At 33.9% G+C, this 23,056-nt stretch overlaps 3 protein-coding genes, 1 non-coding gene and 3 pseudogenes across 5 annotated transcripts; 4 read left to right on the top strand and 3 right to left on the bottom strand.

Moving 5' to 3' along the window:
• Positions 1–1,006: 1,006 nt before the first annotated feature.
• Positions 1,007–3,712, top strand: LOC111207778 (carboxyl-terminal-processing peptidase 2, chloroplastic). 2 transcript variants are annotated; one of them, XM_022706122.2, is made up of 13 exons: positions 1,007–1,169; positions 1,286–1,559; positions 1,621–1,770; positions 1,840–1,922; positions 2,010–2,218; positions 2,297–2,365; positions 2,445–2,563; positions 2,637–2,712; positions 2,790–2,831; positions 2,905–3,013; positions 3,104–3,201; positions 3,303–3,396; positions 3,489–3,712. In XM_022706122.2, the coding sequence occupies exons 1-13, from the start codon at positions 1,092–1,094 to the stop codon at positions 3,612–3,614; spliced, it is 1,527 nt and encodes a 508-aa protein (XP_022561843.2). In that variant the 5' UTR covers positions 1,007–1,091; the 3' UTR covers positions 3,615–3,712. The 2 variants fall into 2 exon arrangements, with proteins under 2 accessions (XP_022561843.2, XP_048618876.1); XM_048762919.1 differs by having other exon boundaries at positions 1,064–1,169; positions 1,269–1,559.
• On the bottom strand, positions 3,657–5,569 carry LOC106347655 (syntaxin-23-like). The gene is made up of 7 exons (XM_013787244.3): positions 5,154–5,569; positions 4,998–5,091; positions 4,769–4,908; positions 4,613–4,687; positions 4,393–4,550; positions 4,200–4,300; positions 3,657–4,082 (listed from the first exon to the last, which is right to left on the bottom strand). The coding sequence occupies exons 1-7, from the start codon at positions 5,351–5,353 to the stop codon at positions 4,017–4,019; spliced, it is 834 nt and encodes a 277-aa protein (XP_013642698.2). The 5' UTR covers positions 5,354–5,569; the 3' UTR covers positions 3,657–4,016.
• Positions 5,570–5,574: 5 nt separating this feature from the next.
• Positions 5,575–7,827, top strand: LOC106347651 (binding partner of ACD11 1-like). The gene is made up of 5 exons (XM_013787242.3): positions 5,575–6,199; positions 6,564–6,670; positions 6,762–6,837; positions 6,913–6,993; positions 7,058–7,827. The coding sequence occupies exons 1-5, from the start codon at positions 6,194–6,196 to the stop codon at positions 7,706–7,708; spliced, it is 921 nt and encodes a 306-aa protein (XP_013642696.2). The 5' UTR covers positions 5,575–6,193; the 3' UTR covers positions 7,709–7,827.
• A 1,596-nt stretch (positions 7,828–9,423) lies between these two features.
• LOC125590999 lies at positions 9,424–9,521 on the bottom strand. The gene has a single exon (XR_007326990.1). It is a non-coding gene; the product is annotated as a small nucleolar RNA R20 (small nucleolar RNA).
• Positions 9,522–10,613: 1,092 nt separating this feature from the next.
• Positions 10,614–15,311, top strand: LOC111208316 (annotated as a pseudogene).
• Positions 15,312–18,605: 3,294 nt separating this feature from the next.
• Positions 18,606–22,236, top strand: LOC106350255 (annotated as a pseudogene).
• Positions 18,612–18,701, bottom strand: LOC125590995 (annotated as a pseudogene).
• Positions 22,237–23,056: the final 820 nt, after the last annotated feature.

The following is a 23,056-nucleotide window of genomic DNA, read 5'->3' as shown; positions in this document are numbered from 1 at the left end:
TGTGGTTTTTTCTTCTTTTTTTTAATTAAAACTTAAATCAATTACGAATTAATTTAAATTTTAATTAAGGTTAATTTGGTTAATTATAAGGGTATAATGGTATTAAAGAGAATATAAATCTTATTTACCTAAATAATCCTCTACAAGTCTTATTGAGACAAATCTAAGATGAAAGAGTCTCATTTTTCTAATTTTTTCTTTTTTTTTGCCTGATTAAAAAAAAAAATTAAAAGGCGCACTAATCGCAGGCCGCCACGTGTCAGTAAGGCCTGCAAACAGTGCAAGAATTGAAGAAAGATCGATCCTTATTGTGTGGTTTGTGTGACCGGTCTTCAGAAATTTTTATTGGGTATCAATAATTAGATTTAAACAATAGATGATCCATTGGCTTTATAGATAGTATAAATTAAATATATATAATTTAAAGTTGTAATACTATACATCTATATGCTAAATATTTTAATATTTGTTGATGTTAACTTTTAAAATTATAAAGATTTTTTTTTAAAATAAAAAAAATCATATTATCTAACAATGATTAATCTTTACTACCTTAAACCAATAAAAACAAATTTTAAACTATATAGTTTATTTTAAAAATTAAAAAAAAACTAAATGTTTAATTATTTACTCGATAATATAAATCTATGAAGCGAAAAGTTTAATTTTTTAAAAACTTTATAAATTTGTGAAATGTTACAATATTTTTGAATATGATAATAACAAAATATTTTGCTAATCTTTATATATATAGTTACTATTTTAATAAAGAAATAATAATCCGAAAATATATATATAGAAAAAGATACAAATACATGTGAAAGTTTGAAATAATCTATTCAATGAAAAAAATATACAGTAAACTTATTATGTTTTAAAAATTGATAAACACATATATATTATAATATATACCAATTTAGAATTAAAAACAAAATATTTATATAAAAATAAATAAAAACAAAAATACGCGCGTATTTTGATATATAAGATTTTAAGCTGATTGTAGAAAGTGACAATTTATAGAATTATATATTGACACTTTTCAGATAAGGAAAACAGAGTTGAAATTTTTGCAGGGGAAGCTCATTTCAATGGAGGTCCTTGCGAGCTCTTCATTATCCCCAATTTTCACTAAGCGTAATACTATAAACCCTAATTTCTCAATCCAGGTACTTTTTCTTGACCAAGTTTTAATCTTTCATTTCTGTTTATCTCCTGAAATTCACATGGAAGTCGTGTCTGTTTAACTGAAAGCAATGTTGTAATAGAGTTTCAAGCTTTGCAGGTGAAATTGTTTGTATCTCAACCTTCAAAGACTTTGAAAGCTAGCAGCTTTAGATACGCTCGACCCCCAAGGAGAATTGCAAACCCAGGACTCGTGTTCGTCTGTAACAGATGCTGGTGTCTTCTCGAAAGAAATGATCATAGGAAGTTTTCTGGAAAGATCATGATGAAATCATCAGTCAGTTTCAGAAAGAACCTCTCCGTTGCATTAGTTCGGCTATTGTCTGTTCTGCTTGTCTCCTCCATCTCTGTTGTTACCACTGATTCACCATCATGTAAGTTTGTCATTTTCTTACATATTGAGGAACCATCTGTTGATGTCTTTCGTATCTGTAGGGGGTCTTAGTGAAGAGAATCTTCTCTTCCTAGAAGCTTGGAGAACAATTGATCGTGCATATATCGATAAAACCTTCAACGGACAAAGCTGGTTTCGTTACAGAGAGTCTGCTTTACGCAATGAGCCCATGAACAATCGAGAAGAGACTTGTATGTCTTTTGAATAATGAAACCTTTTACAAACTGCTTCTGAGTTTTGGTGTTTGTTTGTGTGTTTAGACATGGCTATCAAGAAAATGATTGCAACACTGGATGATCCTTTTACTAGATTCTTGGAGCCCGGAAAGTTTCAGAGTTTGCGGGTATGAGCTCCTGAGAACCGCTCTTCTGAATCTAGCTTACTAGAGATTGTGTTGTAAGAATGTAGTGAATGTTTTGGTTGAAGGTAGTCTGGAACTCAAGGTGCGGTTACAGGTGTTGGGCTGTCTATAGGTTACCCTGCTGCATCAGATGGAGCAGCAGCTGGGCTTGTTGTTATATCAGCTGCTCCAGGTGGTCCTGCATATAGGGCGGGAGTTTCACAGGGGGATGTTATCTTAGGAATTGATAATACAACCACAGAAACTCTGACCATATATGATGCTGCACAGATGTTGCAGTGAGCCCACGTTTCCACTTTTCATCCTTCATTTAGCTTTGAGAAATGGATTGTGATGATGCTTTGGTTATAATGCAGGGGACCTGAAGGAAGCACAGTGGAGCTAGCGGTTCGCAGTGGACCTGAAACGAGAGTCTTGTCTTTGACGTATTATTCTCTTCCCATCACCTGCGTTGCTTACATTTATCTTCATTCTTTGGGTCACTCCTGTTATTGTTTAATTCAGGAGAGAGCGAGTTTCTGTGAATCCAGTGAAGGCAAGATTATGTGAACTTCCTGGCTCTGGGAGTAACTCCCCAAAGATTGGGTATATCAAGTTAACAACATTCAATCAAAATGCTTCTGGTATGCATTCTATAATACCTTCTTACAAACTTGTCTACTTTCTGGCTCAAAGCAGAACACTTTTGTTTTGTAGGTGCAGTCAAAGAAGCAATTGAGACCTTGAGAGGCAACAATGTAAATGCATTCGTCTTGGATCTTCGAGACAACAGGTAAAGACAAAGAAGTGCTTTTCTTCTTGTTTTTGCAACAGTCTTTTCTTGAACACATGAATTTTCTTTTGCTGCAGTGGCGGTTCTTTCCCTGAAGGCATTGAGATTGCTAAGTTTTGGTAAAACCTCATATACCAAGAGTCATTAAGTTTTAGGACTCATAACAGAAGCTTCAACTTTTGCTATCCACAGGTTAGATAAAGGAGTGATTGTGTATATTTGCGATAGCCGAGGTGTGAGAGATATATATGATACTGATGGAAGCAATGCTATAGCAACCTCTGAGCCTCTTGCCGTCCTGGTATAAGCTTTCCTCCAATCACTATCTATCTCCATGATGTAAATGCCATGGAATGTTTAGCACTCACACAATCTTCTTCTCACCTCTCAGGTTAACAAAGGCACCGCAAGTGCTAGTGAGATATTGGCAGGCGCCTTGAAAGATAACAAACGCGCTCTGGTTTATGGAGAACCTACTTACGGAAAAGGGTAAAACAAAAATGCGTCATCTTGATTCTCTCTTCTTCTTCTCTTCAAGAACTGAGCCTTTGTGATTAATATTCTTGAGATTCTTTTTAAATATTTTGCAGTAAGATACAGTCGGTGTTTCAGCTGTCTGATGGTTCGGGCTTGGCGGTAACAGTTGCTAGATACGAAACACCAGCTCACACGGATATAGACAAGGTTTGAACACGTTCTGTAATGACACCCTCTGTGACACTTCACCACTACTATGTTTCTTATCTACTCTGTTTTTGGTTTTGGTTTTGGAATAGGTGGGTGTTACTCCTGATCATCCGTTGCCAAAGTCATTTCCGAAAGACGAAGAGGCTTTCTGTGGATGCCTTAAGGATCCTACAGCTGCTTGTTATCTCAATCAAGGCCTTCTTTTCTCTAGATGATATTTTGATTTGTTCATACTTGTTCTATATGAGTAAAATTCATTGACTCAAACCTTTGTATACTCATTGAAGGTTTAATTAGCATCATTGTCAGCTAATCAAAAATTTCACTTACAAGAACACACACATAAAGGATTTTCCCTTGCACCATCAACTTTGGTCTGCAACAAAATATATTACAAAGACAGCATTAACACTGACACCCTCAAACCAAACCAAACCAAACCAAACCAAACCAAACCACTCTTTGTACTCCAAAACAAGAGACCAAAGACCAGTGTAGTCAAACAGACTAAATGGTAGCAACAAAGTGTGTTGTCAAGTGACAAAGATACACATTAAGATCTCTGAGAAAGATTGACGATGAAACCACTTTTTCATGCTTTCATGAGTTCTGGAGAATCAAACCGCGAGCACTATGATAACAATCAGGAGTACGATTCCAAAAATCACCATAAGCAAGCACATCTGCAAGATAGAAAACAACAACAGCAAGAATCATTTTATATATCTTGCTCTGATCATCATCCTAAATCATCAAAAACAAATTCACGGAATGATCAACAGGTTTAATATCGTTTATACCAGAGTTGAACTCGATCTTTGTGTTTTTGAAGCTTTAGCGAGATGAGATCTTCCTTGTGCTGTTGCAGCGTGGGAGTTATCGATGTGAGTACCAATATCATCTGCGTAGAAAGTAAAAAACATGTGTTTGACTGAGGTTATGAAGACACAAGTGGAGTTTTATTATAGACAGGGTTTTTAGAATAAGTTATACCGATCATGGTGCCTTGATCATGTACCAGCACAGCCAAGTCTTTGAAGATCTCGTGCACCTCGCCAATTTGCTGCTGGATTTCTTGTATCCCTTGCTCTCTTTCCTCGATTATAGCCTCATTAAACACAATCTCATTGTCCAGCAGTACAAGTTCTTGCCTGCAACAAACCAAGTCATCTCAGTAAAAAGAATCCCTCCACTTTAGTCAGTATAAACTTACCTTTTTGATTCCACAAGAAGCGCACGCTGCTCTTGATGCTTATCTCCACTCACATCTATCTCACTGGCTGTATAGCTATACTTACCAAAGCCAAAAACTTAATACACAAAACCAAAAAACAAAGTATAAGCCATTTTTTCGATTATTTGCATTTACCTAGATGGAGGAGATGGATTGGTGAAAAGAGGAGCATAGACAGTTTCTCTTTCAGCAGCGAGACGCTGAGCCTTTTGAAACTCTTTCAATACAGATTGAAAGTCCTTTGCAAGCTTAGCATCCACAATCTTCTTCCTTTGCTAACACACACACACGATACAAAAACAAACCATTCAAATTCAAATACCAACAGAAGAAGAAGAAACAAGAATCACATAAACACACTCACATCAACACCTCTTTGATGATCAGTTTTACTAGCTTCTTTAAGCTTAACTGACGTGTCTTTCACCAACTCTCCGATATGCAGTCTTGTCTTGTGCCTAAAGCAATTGAATTAGAAACAATTCAATTCATAAAGGAGATAACTTTTTGAGGAGCTTACAGCTTATCTCGGAGCTCCGGCGTGTCTTTGGGAGTACCGAGAGTGTTGACGAGGCGGTGGAAGCTAGAGACGGCTGTGTTGATCTCAAATACACCGGAAGCTACGGCTTGCGTCGTGTCTTGTCGACCTCCTCCGCCGTTGATGTTGCTTGAAGAAGCTAACTGTCTTCCTCTTCCCGCCTCTAAATCCTGAAAACTCATTTTCCCCCTTTTCTCTCTCTTACTCGAGAAACCCACCACGAAAGATTCGATTTTGACGGTACACGGAGATCGAGGGAGGAGAGAACGTGACGGCGATCTTTCGAATCGGCGGCGGAATCCTCTCTCTCTCTCCCCGACAGTATCAGATGGAGAAAAACGTGAATCGCGGGAAGAGAGAAAGAGAGAGAGAGAGAGAGATGAGAAACGTGAAGTGTCAGATTATTTTCCACCCTCGCTTTTTCATAATATTCTAAAAAGTGCCAGATAGTTTAGAATCTTACAGGTATATCCTCCTCCGAGAGATTAAATGTTATTAGGGGTTGCGTAAGATAAGAAATTAAGAATCTTATCATAAGATCCCCTATAATTTATTTAGCTAATCATATACAAGAGATGATTCTCTTATGATGTGAACGCTACATACGTGGACGATTGTAATTGGTGGGATAAAGTAAATTTTTTGGAACAATCAGAACAGATTTAGGATAATCATAAAAATAAAGGGTGCATCATTAAATTAATTAGATATTAATAATAGACCTTTACGTGCATAGAAAGGGTCAAAAGTGGAAGAAGTGAAAAGATAGAGACCCTGACACGTGAGAAACTGCAATCACGACCAAAGCACGTGACAAATCCAAAGACCACTCACGTCGTCCGTTTTCCGAGGGTGTGTTAAAAAACGGGGGTCTCTCTCCTCTCACAGCAAATCCGCTTCCCATAGATTTTTCTCCCTTTTGATTTTTTCAGTTTTCGCTTATTCGTCAGGTGAAAACAAAGAGAAGAACCAAAAAAAAAAAAAACTTAAAACGTTTCGATCCGCGTCAAGCGATCTCCGCCATGTCGGTAAGTTCTTCTAATCGTTTTTTTTTAGATTTTTAATTTTTTCCCGACAGGATCCATGTTGTCGTTTTGTTGTTTGCTGTTGAGTTTGATATTGGGGAAGATGTAAACAGATCTGTTTGAATAGGTGTTGCTATGCTGTAAGATATGTGCGAAAATGGGTGTTAGATTCTGGTTTTGCAAGTTTTGATTTTTGTAGTCTGTAATATGCGATTCATTAACAGATTAGCTTTTCCTTTAAGATTCTGAGGTTCATTTAATGAGATTATGATATAATGCCATTGTGATCTCTCATCTTTGTATCGTTGTAGTCATAGTTTTAGGCCATAACATTGTGATTCTGGTGACATTGCATCTTTGCTTGCAGATGATGACAACTGTGAAAGTGAGCAATGTTTCTCTAGGAGCAACCGATCGTGACCTCAAGGAGTTCTTTTCCTTCTCTGGCGACATTCTCTACCTCGAGACCCAAAGGTTTGCGCTTTACTCCAAAGCTTACATTTTTTTAACTCTTTTGTTCTTCAGCTTCTTAACTCTTTTTTTTTTTTTTACCACGTTTGTACAGCGAGACAGAACGGTCCAAATTGGCATATGTCACTTTCAAGGATCTACAAGGAGCTGAAACTGCTGTTCTTCTCTCGGTATGTTCACTACTTCTCACCCCTCTATCACTTCCGCTTATGTTTTCAAGCGACTGATGAGTGTTTTTACGTCAGGGAGCAACGATTGTTGATTCTTCAGTCATTGTCACTATGGCTCCGGACTACCAACTATCTCCTGAGGCTTTAGCTTCCTTGGTAATAACCTCACTTTTCTCTTCACATCGTCACTAGCAATCTCCTAACCATTTCATCTCCTCAGGAGCCCAAGGAAATTAGCAAGTCTCCCCGGGCAGGTGACTCCGTCTTGAGAAAAGCCGAAGATGTTGTGAGCAGCATGCTCGCAAAGGGCTTCATTCTAGGAAAAGACGCAATCGCAAAAGCCAAGAGCGTCGACGAGAAACACCAGCTTACATCCACTGCATCAGCCAAAGTCGCATCGCTCGACAAGAAACTCGGTTTCACCGACAAGATCAACACCGGAACAGTCGTGGTGGGCGATAAAGTCAGGGAAGTTGATCACAAGTACCAAGTCTCTGAGAAGACCAAATCAGCGATCGCTGCAGCTGAGCAGACTGTGAGCAATGCGGGTTCGGCTATAATGAAGAACCGGTACGTTCTCACGGGCGCCACGTGGGTCACCGGTGCTTTCAACAAAGTGGCTAAAGCTGCGGAAGAAGTTGGACAGAAGGCGAAGGAGAAAGTTGGTATGGCTGAGGAAGAAGACAAGAGGAAAGTGGTTGATGAGTTTGCTAGAGTTCACTTGTCTGAATCACCAAAGGCGCCATCATCTAAGGAAGATGACGTACATGAACCAAAACGCTCTGAATCTCCTGAACCAAAAGAATCTGAACATCAAGAGCCCCAGCAGCAACAACAATCTTCTCAGCCTGTTGGTCCGGCTCAACCTTGAGATATGCAGTTAAGTAAAGACTAAAGACTTTCTGATTCTTGTTGTAAACGGTAATACTTTGAACGAATCTCTCCTGGAATTTCTGAAAAATGAATATCGAACTTTTCATTTAGTACCAAGACTTGTGTTCTTGTAACATTGGATTCATGGTCGGTTTGGTAGTTATGACTGGCATAGAAAAGTCAATTTTATCGTCTCTGCGTTTGTAACAAGAGCAGATATCCAAACTAAATCCGAACCGAAAATGCTAATTTGATCTCAACCGTTTTGAGATGAGAAATACCCCTATATAATAGCATCAAAAAACTTTTGTGAGAAAAATAACCTATAAAGAAAAAAAATATGACCAAAATAAGCGCATAGTTTGATAAAAATTAAATCCGAATAGTACAAAATTATGTTACTTTATTTTATGGTTGTTAGTTTACTTTTGATGGCCTTACGTTTGTGAATTCAATACAAGAAAAGATTAGCTTATTTGAACTATAAAAACATTAAATAAATTTTGAAACATTTAAAAGATGGATTAAACCATTTAGAAATCATCAAAAGTTCATGCAAAATGGATATTTAGAAATTTTAAATTTAAATAGAAGATAAAATGGAAATATTATTATTTTTAACCTAGGAAACATATGAAAAGATGTATGCTAATCCCCAAACGTATGTGTAGTCCATCAGTAGATTTTTCTTCGAGTATTCAAATGAGCCGAAAATAACAATATCCATAAATTGTTTTGTAGAAAATATAAAATAATTTAAATCAGCGTAATATAACTTAAAATTATATCACATAACATTTACAAATTTATTCTCTTAACAGTAAATTACTGAAAAAGCACAATAATTTTTTTTGTACCAATTATTGGAGGAATAACTTGAACTTTGTTAATTACTAACGATATAATAAATTAATATAAACTATAATATACTAATTACGTCAAACAAGTCACAAAACAATAGTGTTTTAAAGTTTCATGATATAAAATCTCAAATTATAAACGATATATTCAATCTTTTTATATTAACTAATTCTACACAGTTATAAGAAATACAACTATACAAGCATCTGTGCGGATAAAATATTATATTTTTAAAAAGTAATTGCAAAGTAGTATATTGGACACTGATACTCTTTCAAAAATACATGATTTAATATTGAAAATTATCAGATACTATTGATGTATTAGTTAAGATATTAGCTGATAAATAAATGAGAATATTGACCTTTCGCAAAAGAAAGGAAAAAAATCATTAAGCAATGAAATTCATGAGGTGATTGGTGATGGCTGTGAGTGTTTTACACAGCTACATTTCACTGTACATCAGTAAAATCAAAGCAATCAAACTTTATTAAGAAAATCTAAAGCTACAACCCAATATTTTTAAAAAGAAATATAATGATTCAAGAAATCAATTTTTCTAATCTATATGTTTAGTGCTTTTAAATCTTTATAATAATTCTATAACAATAAAATCTAAAGCTAAATCTATAAAATTTACGGCATAAATTTGAAAGCAAAAAATCCAAAGCTACATCAGCTACTAATTAACCCCACAATTGTAAAACATATTGTTTTAAAAGTGAAAGAAATAACATATTATTCATGGTTAGAAAACCCTTATTTTCTACCAGTTATAAATAATCTCTGTAAGCACATCATTTAGTCATTCAAAAAGAAAAGAGACTAACTACTACCACAACAAAAATGGAGAAATCAGCTTTGATATTCATTGGTATTCTGCTTTTTTAAACATGTGAGTTTAAATCAAATAGGATTTTTTTTTTTGTAATTAACTATTCGTACTCCTCATCAGCATGATTCATGATTATAAATATGTCAATAATTTACATGATCGTTACAGGTACACCAATTCTGGCACGAACTTGATATCAACCTTGCAAGAAGAACTCTGATTGTGCTAGACTCAAATGCCCATCACCACTAGGACACCCCACGTGTGTGAAGGGTGGTTGTGAATGCCCTTTTGAAGAACATGCGGCATTACCAGATGATACCAACTGTGGTGTGGCTGCTTGCTTTGACTATTGCAAGGCAAGAGGAGAAGTTGCTTCTGCTTGTCTTTTGAACCATTGTTTTTGTCGCAAACCTCCTATGTAGATTTTACAAAGAATTTACATTCTATTAACAAAAAACATAGTTCCTTAAACAATACATTCTATCAATTTATTTCATACAAAATTTCAAGTTTTAAACAAAATAAATTTACAACTAAACCAATAACTATCATTTAGTACAGTGGATTACACATCTTTAAAAAGGCTAACAGCCCGAGTTCGAACAAAAATTATGGGTGTTTTGCATGTTCTTATGATTAAGTTTAATTAAAAGCAATTATGACTTTTACAAGTCGTATTTATTGACTCCGACGGTTCATAATTTTTCACGAGTTATACATCAATTTCTTCGTTTTTTGCCATTTTCATGAAAACATCATGAATCTCTATACATACTACTCGATTATAGGATGAAACGAGTAAAAATTAATTTTTTTAAAAAATCCCAATTTTCAGACCGAATCAGTCTAAATCGTCACCGTTGGTGCCCGAGTTACGTTTTTCCGGAGATTTTACAGCCCTTAGCGGTGAGTTTTCGAACAGGGCTGTGTAATAAATTAAAGGTTGTTGGGTCATTTTAATTAACTCGCGGCCTATCGCACTCAGTTTCTACATAAGCCTTAAAAGGTAAGGCTGATGCGTCAGATAGACCCAAAAAAGCTTTCTAATCGTCTATTCTTTTTCACCGTCTCTAAGCTAGGGCCTAGGGTTCTCCCACTTCGTCGCTTAACTCTCATCTCCAATGATAAACCATTACACTCTAAACCGCTATATTCAGTGTCATGTATCATTGAAACTCTTTAAATTAATAGAATTTCATAGTCCTACTGAAAACTTGATTAATATAACTTTTCTTTGTTGTTTGTTCTACTTTCCGAAGTTGTCCGCTAAGACATGTACGCCATGGAAGGATTCACTAATTTCACAGACTTCAAATCTGAATTAGAACACATTGGTAGTTTCAAGGAGGAGGTGAACAAAATCATTTACACAGCTGACAACTACAGGAACAACCAATGAAAAAGAAACACAATTTTTTGGGCGGATTAAGAGAGTTCGCATAGACCGGAGAGGACCTCATGGAGATTCAATTTTTATTTCTGTTAAAAGATCTCGCCTTGACCATATTTATAGGGTTATGTATATTCTCTTGCTCTATGTCTAATAAAAGGTTTCACTATTGTTTATGGTTTCTAAATTGTGGTAGATAATTTTTTTCTTATACTTGCACAGCTTGCGGATTTACTGGATAGCTAATGAGAATGACAATTAGTCAGCGTATCAGATGTTGAATCTCAGCGGATATGTGCGTCTCTATCCGACATATTCATGGAAAAAATGTTGCTAGATGTCAAATTCATGAAGATAAATCGGAAACTCTTTTAGACGTCCACACATAAGATATGAAATATCAACACATAAGAAATCACCGGTTATTCTCATATCAACCTAATCAATCTATTATAATATAAATTATATACAACACAAAAAAACAAAAGTTAAAAAAAAAAACCAAAATCCCTTACATAAGGCTACATAATGCATCAATAACTTACCCCGCGCTTGCGCGGAGCTATGACCCTAGTTAATCTAATATTACATTGAAGTTCACAGAACTAATCGATTGTTTTAACTAATCGATTTTTATTATAACATATGCACTTATGATATTACATTATTTCTTAGAGTTGAAGGAAAGAAGCATCATAACGATGCACATCGTGTATTATATGTTTGGGCAACATAATATTTTTTTACCGCAACATAATTATTTATCCTTTTACCTTGCTTTTGTTCTTTGATATATGATATGTAAATAAAAAAATATATTATACTACTACAATTATCCTACAACGTTGGTTCAGGCAAGCGAAAAAAAGAATGAAAATTTGGCAAAAAGGAACAAAACAACTATATTCTTGTCCTCTTAGAATTAAAACCAAAATCATTGTCTTTATAGAATAAACAATAATAAAAATTCAGTTTTGTCTTTTTCTTTAAAATATAGTTTACTTTAATGAAATAAGAAGTAAAAACTAAGAAGTGAAAAAAAAGAAACAGAACCCTACTATCGTCTCCGACTCTTCTTTCTAAATCGAAGAGGCGATTTCATTTTCGCCGTCGACACCTTCTTTGTTTGGCCCGTCTAAATTCAGCTCATCGTCACATCTCTCCATTGTCCTCCTTCTTTCTCTGCTGATCATTGGTGATTAAAACAGGTGGTGAGTCGATGCTATTGACCAAATCAGAAGGTAAGTAACTCATCTCGATATTGACCATGTTTACATTGTTTCCAAAGTCCTCACAAACCATAACTCTTAGGTTGTCAATGGTTTTACTTGTCTCCAAAGTAAGAAATCTACCTCATTTTTCCTCATCAACAAGAAATCTCCATCCACTTCTTATGAACGATTTCCACAAACCAGAAGAAGCATATATGTGCATCTTCTTATGTTAGATAGACCAAAGTTTGGAAGAACTAGGAAAAAGAGAAGAAGCCCCATGATTTTGCCAAAATCGTTGTGGTAACGAAGAAGACTCACATTTAGGCAACAACATTTAAAAAAGGAAATAAAAAAATTTAAAAGATTGAGAGAATATTTTGTAACCGTTTTTTCATATATTTTCGGATATTATATACAAATCTACTAAAACTTACATTCTATCAAAGTTAGAAAATAGATGTGACCATAGATAGGGTATACCAAGGTTATAGATAAAAGGAAGGTTAAAAGAATGTATGTTCTACCAAGGTAGATTAGTGACTAATTATTAGGTATTCTGATCTATCATAAATACATTAATGAGGATTTGTTATTCTGCCTTAGTATATGAAAATGTTTTCGGTGTATTGCACATTCTATGTTCATTAGATCATTGTGTCTTATTTAGATTGCATATTCTAAGTCATCGTAGATGGTAGATCTGATTTACTAACATTTTTAGCCAATTTTCGAACTTACTATTCCAAATATCTTTTTCAATCAAAAATTATTTTTCATATATTCAAATGCTTGACTACTTCATGTTTTATATTTTTCCTTTTTTTTTGCATCGTAAATATATTGATATGAATTTTTATTTACAAAAAGGGTAGTGAAAGTCCAAAAGTGATAAAAATTGATTTTGTAATAAGGGACAAGATTATAGTTGTTTTGTTCATTTTTGCCAAATTTCCCAAAAAAGAATATCAGAAAAAGATTTGCACTAAATTTTTGATGTGTTTAAAAAGAAAAAAGTTTAACCTTTAGAACTGTTTCTTTTCAAAAGATTATTATAGTTAGAATAGTTTTTGCATAACGTGAAAAAACCAATTCCAATATATTCACTAATGCTAGTATACATAATATAATATTATGAAGGGATGAAAACAAAATCATTAATCTAACAGTTTTGGGGAATAGGTATGAAAAGTAATTAACTAAAATTAAATTTTAAAACTAAAAATATTCATAATAAAATTTTGTTATTTAATATAAATTTAAAACTATTAAAAATCCAATAAATCTATATTATTTAACTAACCAAAAATCTACCAATTAATCTTAAATCTCACCAATTTAACAAATGTAAGTCATAGTTTAGGCCATAAGAGCACCTTCATTGAAAGGATAGAAGATATTCAAACAGAATTATAAACAATAGGAAGGGTCATGAGAGAGAGATACGATATCAGTGCAGAGATATGATTAAAAAAAAGAATGAGAACATTTTGGGAGGAGGGGAAGAACCAACCGACCATATTGTGCATTAAAGAGAGCATAAAACATCTCCAATGATAGTTTTAGGAGTTCTTAATATTTAAAGTAAAAAAAAATTAGGAGAGAAAATGAGCAAAAATTCTTAACTAAGAATTTTTAAAATACTTTAGGATACTAAAAAGAACAGACGTCATTCAAATAGATGATTAAATGATGTTGTTCAAAAAAAATTAAATGGTTTAAAAAAAACATAAATAAATAATGATAATACTAATATTTTTTATTTTAAAAACCTCTAACCATTAAATGTGTTCTAAGTGTCGGTGACAATTCAGGGACGGACCCACTAAAAAAGGAGTGTCGCCAAGTGACACCACAAAAATCTTACAAAAACCTTGATTTGTGTATACATTACATGTAAAATTAGCAGTTCAGATGGTATCTTCCTGGTTCGATTCTCCATTGACCCCTCTTTGACATTTATTTTTAACTTAAACAGATATTGACTCCACGTAAAGTTAATGCTGGGTCCGCAACACTGGGTGACATTGCATCTTGCTTGCAGATGATGACAACTGTGGAAGTGAGCAATGTATCTCTAGGAGCAACCGATCGTGACCTCAAGGAGTTTGTTTCCTTCTCTGGCGGTATTCTCTACCCTGAGACCCTGAGGTTTGCGCTTTGCTTTACTCGAAAGTTTAGATTTAAAAAACGCTTTTTTTTAACATTAAAAAAAAAACTCGTTTGTTCTTCATCTCCTTTACTCTTTTTTTTACCACGTTTGTACAGCGAGGCAGAACGGTCTAAGTTGGCATATGTCACTTTCAAGGATCTACAAGGAGCTGAAACTGCGGTTCTTCTCTCGGTGTGTTCAGTGCCTCTATCACTTCCTCTTATGTTTTCCAGCGACTGAGTGTTTATGAGTCTTATCACTTCAGGGAGCAACGATTGTTGATCTCCTGAGGCTTTAGCTTCCTTGGTAATAACCTCACTTTTCTCTTCACATCTTCACTAGCAATCTCTTAACCATTTCATCTCTCCCTAGGAACCCAAGGATAGCAGCAAGTCTCCCCGTGCAGGTGATTCCGTGTTTCGAAAAGCCGAAGATGTTGTCAGCAGCATGCTCGCAAAGGGCTTCATCCTAGGAAAAGACGCAATCGCCAAAGCCAAGAGCGTTGACGAGAAACACCAGCTAACATCCACAGCATCAGCCAGAGTCGCATCTCTCGACAAGAAATTCGGTTTCACCGACAAGATCAACACCGGAACAGTCGTGGTGGATGATAAAGTCAGGTAAATTGATCACAAGTACCAAGTGTCGGAGAAGACCAAATCAGCGATCGCTGCATCTGAGCAGACGGCTATAATGAAGAACCGGTATGTTCTCACGGGTGCCACGTGGGTCACTGGGGCTTTCAGAAAAGTGGCTAAAGCTGCAGAAGAAGTTGGACAGAAGGCGTAGGAGAAAGTTGGTATGGCTGAGGAAGAAGACAAGAGGAAAGTGGTTGATGAGTTTGCTAGAGTTCACTTGTCTGAATCACCAAAGGCGCCATCATCTAAGGAAGAAGAAGTACATGAACCAAAACTCTCCGACTCTCCTGAACCAAAAGAATCTGAACATCACGAGCCCCAGCAGCAACAACAATCTTCTCAGCCTGTTGGTCCGGCTCAACCTTGAGATATGCAGTTAAGTAAAGACTAAAGACTTTTTCTGATTCTTGTTGTAAACGGTAATACTTTGAACGAATCTCTCCTGGAATTTCCGAAAAATGAATATCGAACTTTTCATATCCGATCGGGTATAAAGGTCGTAATTGACTCAGTATAACTGTCTTAAAGTTCAGAGATTTCTGGCCGATAAAAGCCATCATCTCGAGGAGAGGTATTAGGGATATATATATTCTAAAGGACATTAATAATATATAAAGGGTTAGAGCCAATCCACTAATCGCCAATTGATTTTAAGTTGTAAGCCCATAATAAACTCAAATCTAACATGGTATCAGAGCTCAGATCCTAAATACCCTAAACTCCTAATTAAAATTAAAATTAACCCTTCTGACCGGGTATAAAGGTCGTGATTAACCCTTCCAACCGGGTATAAATGTTGTGTTAAACTTGCTGATGATAGGAGTTTCAAGGCTCCTAATCAAATGTTGTAGAATAAAGAATGTCAAACCAGTTCTAAGTGATTCTAAAGCAAAGGGAATGCAAGACCATGTTTAATCTAAGTGTTATCAATTGGTGAGATGATTTTTTAGCTAGAATGATACTAAAATGCAATAAAGGACAAAGTTTTCTTTCTTTTAGGATAAAAGAACTCATAGGCTAGAGGAATTGACCTTGGGTGATCAAGTTTTAATCTAAAGATGTTAACTTTCAACCAATCTATCTACCTTAGGCCTAGACACCTTCCTAAACAAACTCTATCTGTAGATGAATGTTCATTTACTAAGATAACTCAAGCATCAAATCTCTTAGGTTGAATGTTATCTAAGTAATCATTAATCTCAACTCTACTAGCCATCTTAACACCTTTAACAACAAATCTCTTTGGTAAATAATGTTAAAAGCTTAGGAGAGTTGGTTCAGGCATTTCATCAAACACCTTTCAGGCATGAAATGCCTAGAGCTAAACTTTAGAGAAGCCAACTCTAGAGTTGCATTAAAAACACTCTACTAGCAAGGAACAAGATAGATCTATACTAAAACACCTTAGATCTAGCTTAATCACCCTTAGTCTCCCTAACCCATGAATCCAAAGAAGACTACTCACTACTCTTCATGATGAGCCCAAGAATCAATGATGATTTGGTGCTAATCATGATTAGTGATCCCAATAATCAAACAATCACAAGAGAAAATGTTCAAGATAAGATCTTTCACCTAAAAGTTCTTTGTGATTAGATAGAGAAAACAAGATGATCCCAACTTTGGGATTACAAGAGTATTTATATGTCATTGGAAAACCTAATGGTTTCCATTAAAAAGTCTTAAAAGCCCTTAAAATATTAAAATTCGACTTAGGATAAATATCGACTCGGGTTGGAGCGACTGGGCATACCCCACGTCACACCACCCGCGTCGGATGGTCGTCGATCTTCTGCTTCATGTGCACGGGTAGTGGAACCCGCGGCCTTCGTCCCGCGTCAGACTGTTGCCGATCTTTCCCGTCATGCGCGCGGGTAATAGAACCTGCGGCCTTCGTCCCGTGTCAGACTATCGAGGCTACTCTCTCGTCATGCGCGCGGGTAGTCGATCCCGCGTGGCTCCGTCCCGCGTGGCTCAGTCCCGCTTCTTCGTGACGCGGGTTGAGACGATCGATACCAACCCGCGTCATCTTCCCGCGTCGTAACATCGTATTCTTCTAGCTTGTGCGAGCGGGTACTCGACCCCGCGTTGCTCCAAGCCGCGTTGGAGTTCTTCATTCTGTTCTTCTCGACATCTCGACGCGGGTAAACTAACCCGCACTGGTTCTCCCCAAGTTGAACTGGCTTGACTCGAACTAAACTTCATTTTCATCTTTTCTTTAACTCCCATGTCTCTAAACACCTCCAATCACTCCATAGGTCACTCTAATACCTAATTAAGACATATGAATGCAAAATGGATCCTAAAGATGCTAAACTCTTACTCTATATGATCATTATGTACAAAATTGAAGCTTAAAACAATGCAAATATGTAAGATATCACTCGCTCGACTGAGTATAAATGTCCTAAAGTTCCGAGATTTCTGGCCGATAAGAGCCATCATCTCGAGGAGGGGTATTAGGGATATATGTCCCACATCGAGAATTCTAAGGGACGTTAAGTAATATATAAAGGGTTAGGGTCAATCCACTAATCACCAATTGGTTTTAAGTTAGAAGCCCATAATTAAACCCGAATCTAACATAAATACCTATAATAGCATAAAAAACTTTTGTGAGAAAAATAACCTCTAAAGAGAAAAAATTACCAAAATAAACGTTTAGTTTGATAAAAATAAATTACTAATAGTACAAAATTTTGTTATTTTATTGTATGTTTTTTTGTTTGAAAAAACATTAAAATAAAATTTTATTGTATGGTTGTTAGTTTACTATTGATGTTATTATGTTTGTGAATTCAATACATGAAAAGATTAGCTTATTTCAATTATAAAAACAATAAAATAAAATTTGAAACATATAAAAGATGGAAACCATGTAGAAATCATCATAAGTTAATGATAATGGGTGAGATAATCTCAAATAATTATATTTATTTAAATAGAAGATAAAATAGAAATATTTTATTTCTGATTAACCTGGGGATATTACATGCATGTGAGAAGAAATAGACTAATCTTTAAATGGAATTGTAGTTTATAGATACACATACACTAATCTCTATTCAAGTATTCGGATGGACCGAAAGTGAAAATCATATCTATAGTTGTTTGATAGAAAAATATTAAATAATTTAAATCAATGTAATATAGAGTAAAATTATATCAGATAACATTTACAACTTTATATTCTTAAAAATAAATTAGCGAAATAAGCACAATAAGCACAATAAATTTTATACCAAATATAGGAGAATAAGCTTGAAATTTATTAATTACTAACGAGGAGATAAATTAATATAAAATATATAAACTATAATATACTAATTATTCAAACAAGTCAAAAAGTAGTGTTACAAATTTTTATGATATAAAATATCAAATTATAAATAATATGTTTAATAATTTCTCATATTAACTAATTTTACACAATTAAAAAAGATATAAGTATGGATGGATGTACGGGTAAAACTTTATTATATTTTTTAAAAATAATTACAAAATAGTATATTGGATACTGATACTCTTTCCAAAGTACATGATTTAACATTAAAAAATTTCAGATACGATTGATGTATTAGTTAAGATATTAGATGATTATAAATGACAAATAGTGACCGTTCACAAAAGAAATTATTAAGCAATGAAACACAGTTATAAAAATATTGTTTTAAAAGTGAAAGAAATAACATATTATTCATGGTTAGAATTTAGAAAACCCTTATTTTCTTACAGTTATAAATAGTCTCCGTAAGCACATCATTTAGTAATTCAAAAAGAAAAGAGACTAACTACCACAACAAAAATGGAGAAAGCAGCTTTAATATTCATTGGTACTCTACTTTTTTCGACATGTGAGTTTAAATCAAACTGTATTTTTCTATTGTAATTAATTATACTTTTACCTCATCAGCATGATACATTATTATATAGATACATACATATATCATCAACATACATGATTTCGTACAGGTATACCGATTCTGGCACAAAATGAACAACGAACTTGCTTTGATAACTCTGATTGTGTTGGACTTAAATGTCCAGGAAAACATGGACAATCCATTTGTGTGGACACTGACTGTGAATGCCCTGTTCAAAATTATGGGGCATTACCTGTTGATACCAACTGTGGTGTGGCTGCTTGCATTGACTATTGCAAGGCAAAAGGAGAAGTAGCTTATGCTTGTCTTTTGAACCATTGTTACTGTCGAAAACCTCCTCTGTAGATTTTACAAAGAAGTCACATTCTACTAATAAAAAACAAGTTCCTTAAAATATAGAAACTTTCTATATTAAATCTTACTATAATAAATTATTTTATTTTTTTGTAACAGAATAAATTATTTTATTTCATGCAAAATTTTAAGTTTTAAACAAAAAAGATTTACCAGTAAATCAAAAATATTTTCTAACATGAATAGAAAATAAAACATATTTATTTATACAAATATCACTATAGTTAGTTGATATTAAATAATTTAAGTTTGCATTAACATTTTGATCGAATAAATCTTGATTCTAAATCTATTCTTTTTTTTGGCCCTTACTTTCCATGATTTTAAATCTATTCAACAAGATGAATATATAAGAATTTTCATTTTTAAATTTAGACATACAAACTTATTTTATTATCTAAAAAATATGAATTACTCAGATTTAAAAGAGTGACATATGTCACATTACTGTTCATCTCCTTCTCAACGTACTATTAGTTTTCTCAACAATTCGACTGAAGCTGAAACCTTCGTATCTCTTTTCATACATGACCAAATCATGCGTATAATATATCAATAGAAAGATAATACTAAGGCTCCGAATGGTAGCAGCGGGTTGAGCGGTGCGGGACAAACGGATTGAGTACTGTGGTACGGTTTAACTGCGGTTTGTATAAGAGAAACACATGATGCGGAACAAGTGCGGTTTGTCTAAAATAAGCGATTCGAGACAAAGTATAAATAGTGACATGTGTGATGAATAGTGTAACTGCGGGATAAATATAATATATTTATAGTAATATGATTTTTAAAACTAAATTTTATATTAAAAATTAATTTATATATTTGAAAGATGAAGTTTAATATGCTATTATTGAGATTTATAGCCAATTATTTTATTTTTAAAAAATTTAATTGCACTAGTTTAAAATATTAAATTAAAAATTAAAATATTAGTGATACTAATATAATTTAAACAACTATTCTATTTACTTTATAATTTTTTATATATATTTGAAAACCTTTGCAAATCATATTCACATATTTCTTCATCTTAAATATTATATTGTCAAATTTTAAAATTGTAACTAGACCTGGGCACATTTATACGTAACCAAACCAAACCGAACCTAAAAATGAGTTTTGATTCGGGTTTACATCCTATCAATTATATTAGTGGATCATATATCTCAAAACTGAAAAACTGTAGATAGGCATGAACACATTTTATTCTTGCATTTTAAATTTCTAAAATAACATTTATATTTAATAAGCTGAAGAAATGAAATTAAAAAAGAAACTGAAATGAAAAAATAAAGTTATTACCCCACCAACTCACTTGCCACACCTATTTACATATTATGAATAGGATATGAAATTTAATATGTTGTTACTGAGATATATATATATATATTTAAAAGTTTGTGTAATAGTCAACCATAAAAAAAAAAGGTTAAGTTCTCTTGCACAGTAGAAGAGAACACACCCTTTTGGTTTCTTCTTTTCTCTAGGTGCGTTCCGTGCGTTCCTTTGTTATCCTTGTACCGCACTTTACTTTTTATATTTATTTTTTTTTTCTAATAAATAATATTTACAAACAGAAAACCAAGTTGAATGGCGACAATTTTTTTGTCCCGCAGTGCGGTATAGGTAAACCGCTTGAAACATTCATAGCCTAAATATCTGCGTACGGACATAAAAGATCACCCAGTTTGATGCGGAGAAGTATTTAGCGTTTTATTTATTATTTAGATAATTATTTTTAATGTTTTAGGATTTTTAAAATTTTTAATGTCTAGGCTTAAGACTGTGTGGAAATTATGATTTGATTAATAAAAGTAGTTTTCCTAAAGATGTTTCTGTAAACCAATGAGAAGAGTATTCTCAAACCTTAAAGAACTTTTGATTAAGCATTGTGAATAGTATTCACAAGTCCTAGTTTCTGGATATTCTTAGAATCAACGGATCTAGTTATGTCCCTAGAAGCTTTCGTTACATCACAGTTGCAATCTGTCATCAGAAAGATACATTCAAAACAATATTTTTGGTTTACTCATTATTTCTCTAAATTCATTTCAATGTATACCGGTTTTAATGTAATAATTTCAAAAATTATTCAGACTAATATGATGAACACATATGAAATGTGTCTATATCTTGAGATGTGTCTATATGTTTCATCACTTATTTATGGATCCCCTAATTTTAATCATTACAAGCATTAACCGTTTTCTTGAATTCATCATATATGAACAAAAATAATACATACTATTTTTTATTCATGATCACTATTGCTAAGAACATTAACTATCTCCTGAAGCTTTAGCTTCCTTGGTAAGCTCTTAATTCATCATCTATCTTGAGATGCAAACTCTTTACCATTTCATCTCTCCCTCTCCAGGAACGCAAGGATAGCAGCAAATCTCTCAGGGCAGGTGAATCCGTCTTGAGAAAAGCCGAAGATGTAGTCAGCAGCATGCTCGCAAAGGGCTTCATTCTAGGAAAAGACGCAATCGCCAAAGCCAAAAACGTCGAGGAGAAACACCAGCTTACATCCACTGCATCAGCCAAAGTCGCATCTCTTGACAAGAAACTCGGTTTCACTGACAAGATCAACACGGGAACAGTCGTGGTGGGTGATAAAGTCAGGGAAGTTGATCACAAGCACCAAGTCTTGGAGAAAACCAAATGAGCAATCGCCGCAGCTGGGCAGACGGTGAGCAATGCGGGTTCGGCTATAATGAAGAACCGGTACGTCCTCACGGGCGCCACGTGGGTCACCGGAGCTTTCAACAAAGTGGCTAAAGCCGCGGAAGAAGTTGGACAGAAGGCGAAAGAGAAAGTTGGTATGGCTGAGGAAGAAGACAAGAGGAAAGTAGTTGATGAGTTTGCTAGAGTTCACTTGTCTGAATCACCAAAACCGCCATCATCTAAGGATGAAGACGTACATGAACCAAGACGCTTTGAATCTCCCCGGCAGCAACAACAAACTTCTCCACCTGTGGCTCCGGCTCAACCTTGAGGTATGCAGTTAAGTAAAGACTAAAGACTTTTTCTGGTTCTTGTTGTAAACGGTAATACTTTGAACTAATCTCTCGTGGATTGTTGGAAATGAATATCGAACTTTTTATTTAGTACCAAGACATGTGTTCTTGTAACATTGGATTCATGGTCGGTTTGGTACTTATGACTGGAAAAGAAAAATCAATTTTTGTAACAAACCCGATATTCAAACTAAATCTGAACTGAAAAATTGTGAATTTGATCTGAACCATTTTTTAAACCACGTCTGGTTAATTTACATTTCTGAGATTTGAACCCCAAATCTATTAGTGTAGAAACATTAATAAACATTAATCAAACCGTTTAACTAAAGAGACTTCCACAGATCTGAACCATTTTGAGAAGAAAAATACCAATAATAGCATTTAAAAACTTTTGTCAGAAAATAACTTCTAAAATAAAAAAATGACCAAAATAAATGTTTACTTTGATAAAAATAAATTACGAATAGTACAAAATTATGTTATTTTGTTGTATGGTTGTTAGTTTATTATTGATGTTCTTATGTTTGTGAATTCAGTACAAAAAAAGATTAGCTTATTTGAATTATAAAAACATTAAAATAAAATTTGGAACATATAAAAGATTGATTAAACCATTTAGAAATCATCAAAAGTTAATGCAAAATGGATAATTAGAAATTTTAAATTTAAATAGAAAATAAAATAAAAAAATTTATTAACTTAAGGCATCCCAAATATATGAAAAAATTCATACTAATCCTCAAAGGTGCAGTCCATAGATAGATTTTCTCTTCGAGTATTCAAATGAGCCGAAAGTATCAATATCCATAAATTGTTCTGTAGAAAATATAAAATAATTTAAATCTGTGTAATACAGCTTAAAAGTATATCACATAACATTTGCAACTTTATTTTCTTAAAAGTAAATCAGCGACATAAGCACAAGAATTTTTTGTACCAATTTTTTTGAAATTTAATAATTACTAACGATAAATTAATATAAATATAAAATA

Source organism: Brassica napus, chromosome C7 (assembly GCF_020379485.1).
Source record: "Brassica napus cultivar Da-Ae chromosome C7, Da-Ae, whole genome shotgun sequence".
NCBI lineage: Eukaryota > Viridiplantae > Streptophyta > Magnoliopsida > Brassicales > Brassicaceae > Brassica > Brassica napus.
Note: the sequence above shows the minus strand (reverse complement) of the source record. Positions and strands in the feature narration are given on the sequence as shown.

Coding starts and splice junctions, on each gene's coding strand:
- LOC111207778 (XM_022706122.2), top strand. CDS start 1,092: ATGGAGGTCCTTGCGAGCTCTTCATTATCCCCAATTTTCACTAAGCGT. Junction 1,560..1,620: donor TACCACTGATTCACCATCAT/GTAAGTTTGTCA, acceptor TCGTATCTGTAG/GGGGTCTTAGTGAAGAGAAT. Junction 2,366..2,444: donor ACGAGAGTCTTGTCTTTGAC/GTATTATTCTCT, acceptor TGTTTAATTCAG/GAGAGAGCGAGTTTCTGTGA.
- LOC106347655 (XM_013787244.3), bottom strand. CDS start 5,353: ATGAGTTTTCAGGATTTAGAGGCGGGAAGAGGAAGACAGTTAGCTTCT. Junction 5,092..5,153: donor CCGGAGCTCCGAGATAAGCT/GTAAGCTCCTCA, acceptor CAATTGCTTTAG/GCACAAGACAAGACTGCATA. Junction 4,688..4,768: donor AATCCATCTCCTCCATCTAG/GTAAATGCAAAT, acceptor TGGTAAGTATAG/CTATACAGCCAGTGAGATAG.
- LOC106347651 (XM_013787242.3), top strand. Junction 6,671..6,761: donor CTCTACCTCGAGACCCAAAG/GTTTGCGCTTTA, acceptor ACGTTTGTACAG/CGAGACAGAACGGTCCAAAT. Junction 6,994..7,057: donor CTGAGGCTTTAGCTTCCTTG/GTAATAACCTCA, acceptor TCATCTCCTCAG/GAGCCCAAGGAAATTAGCAA.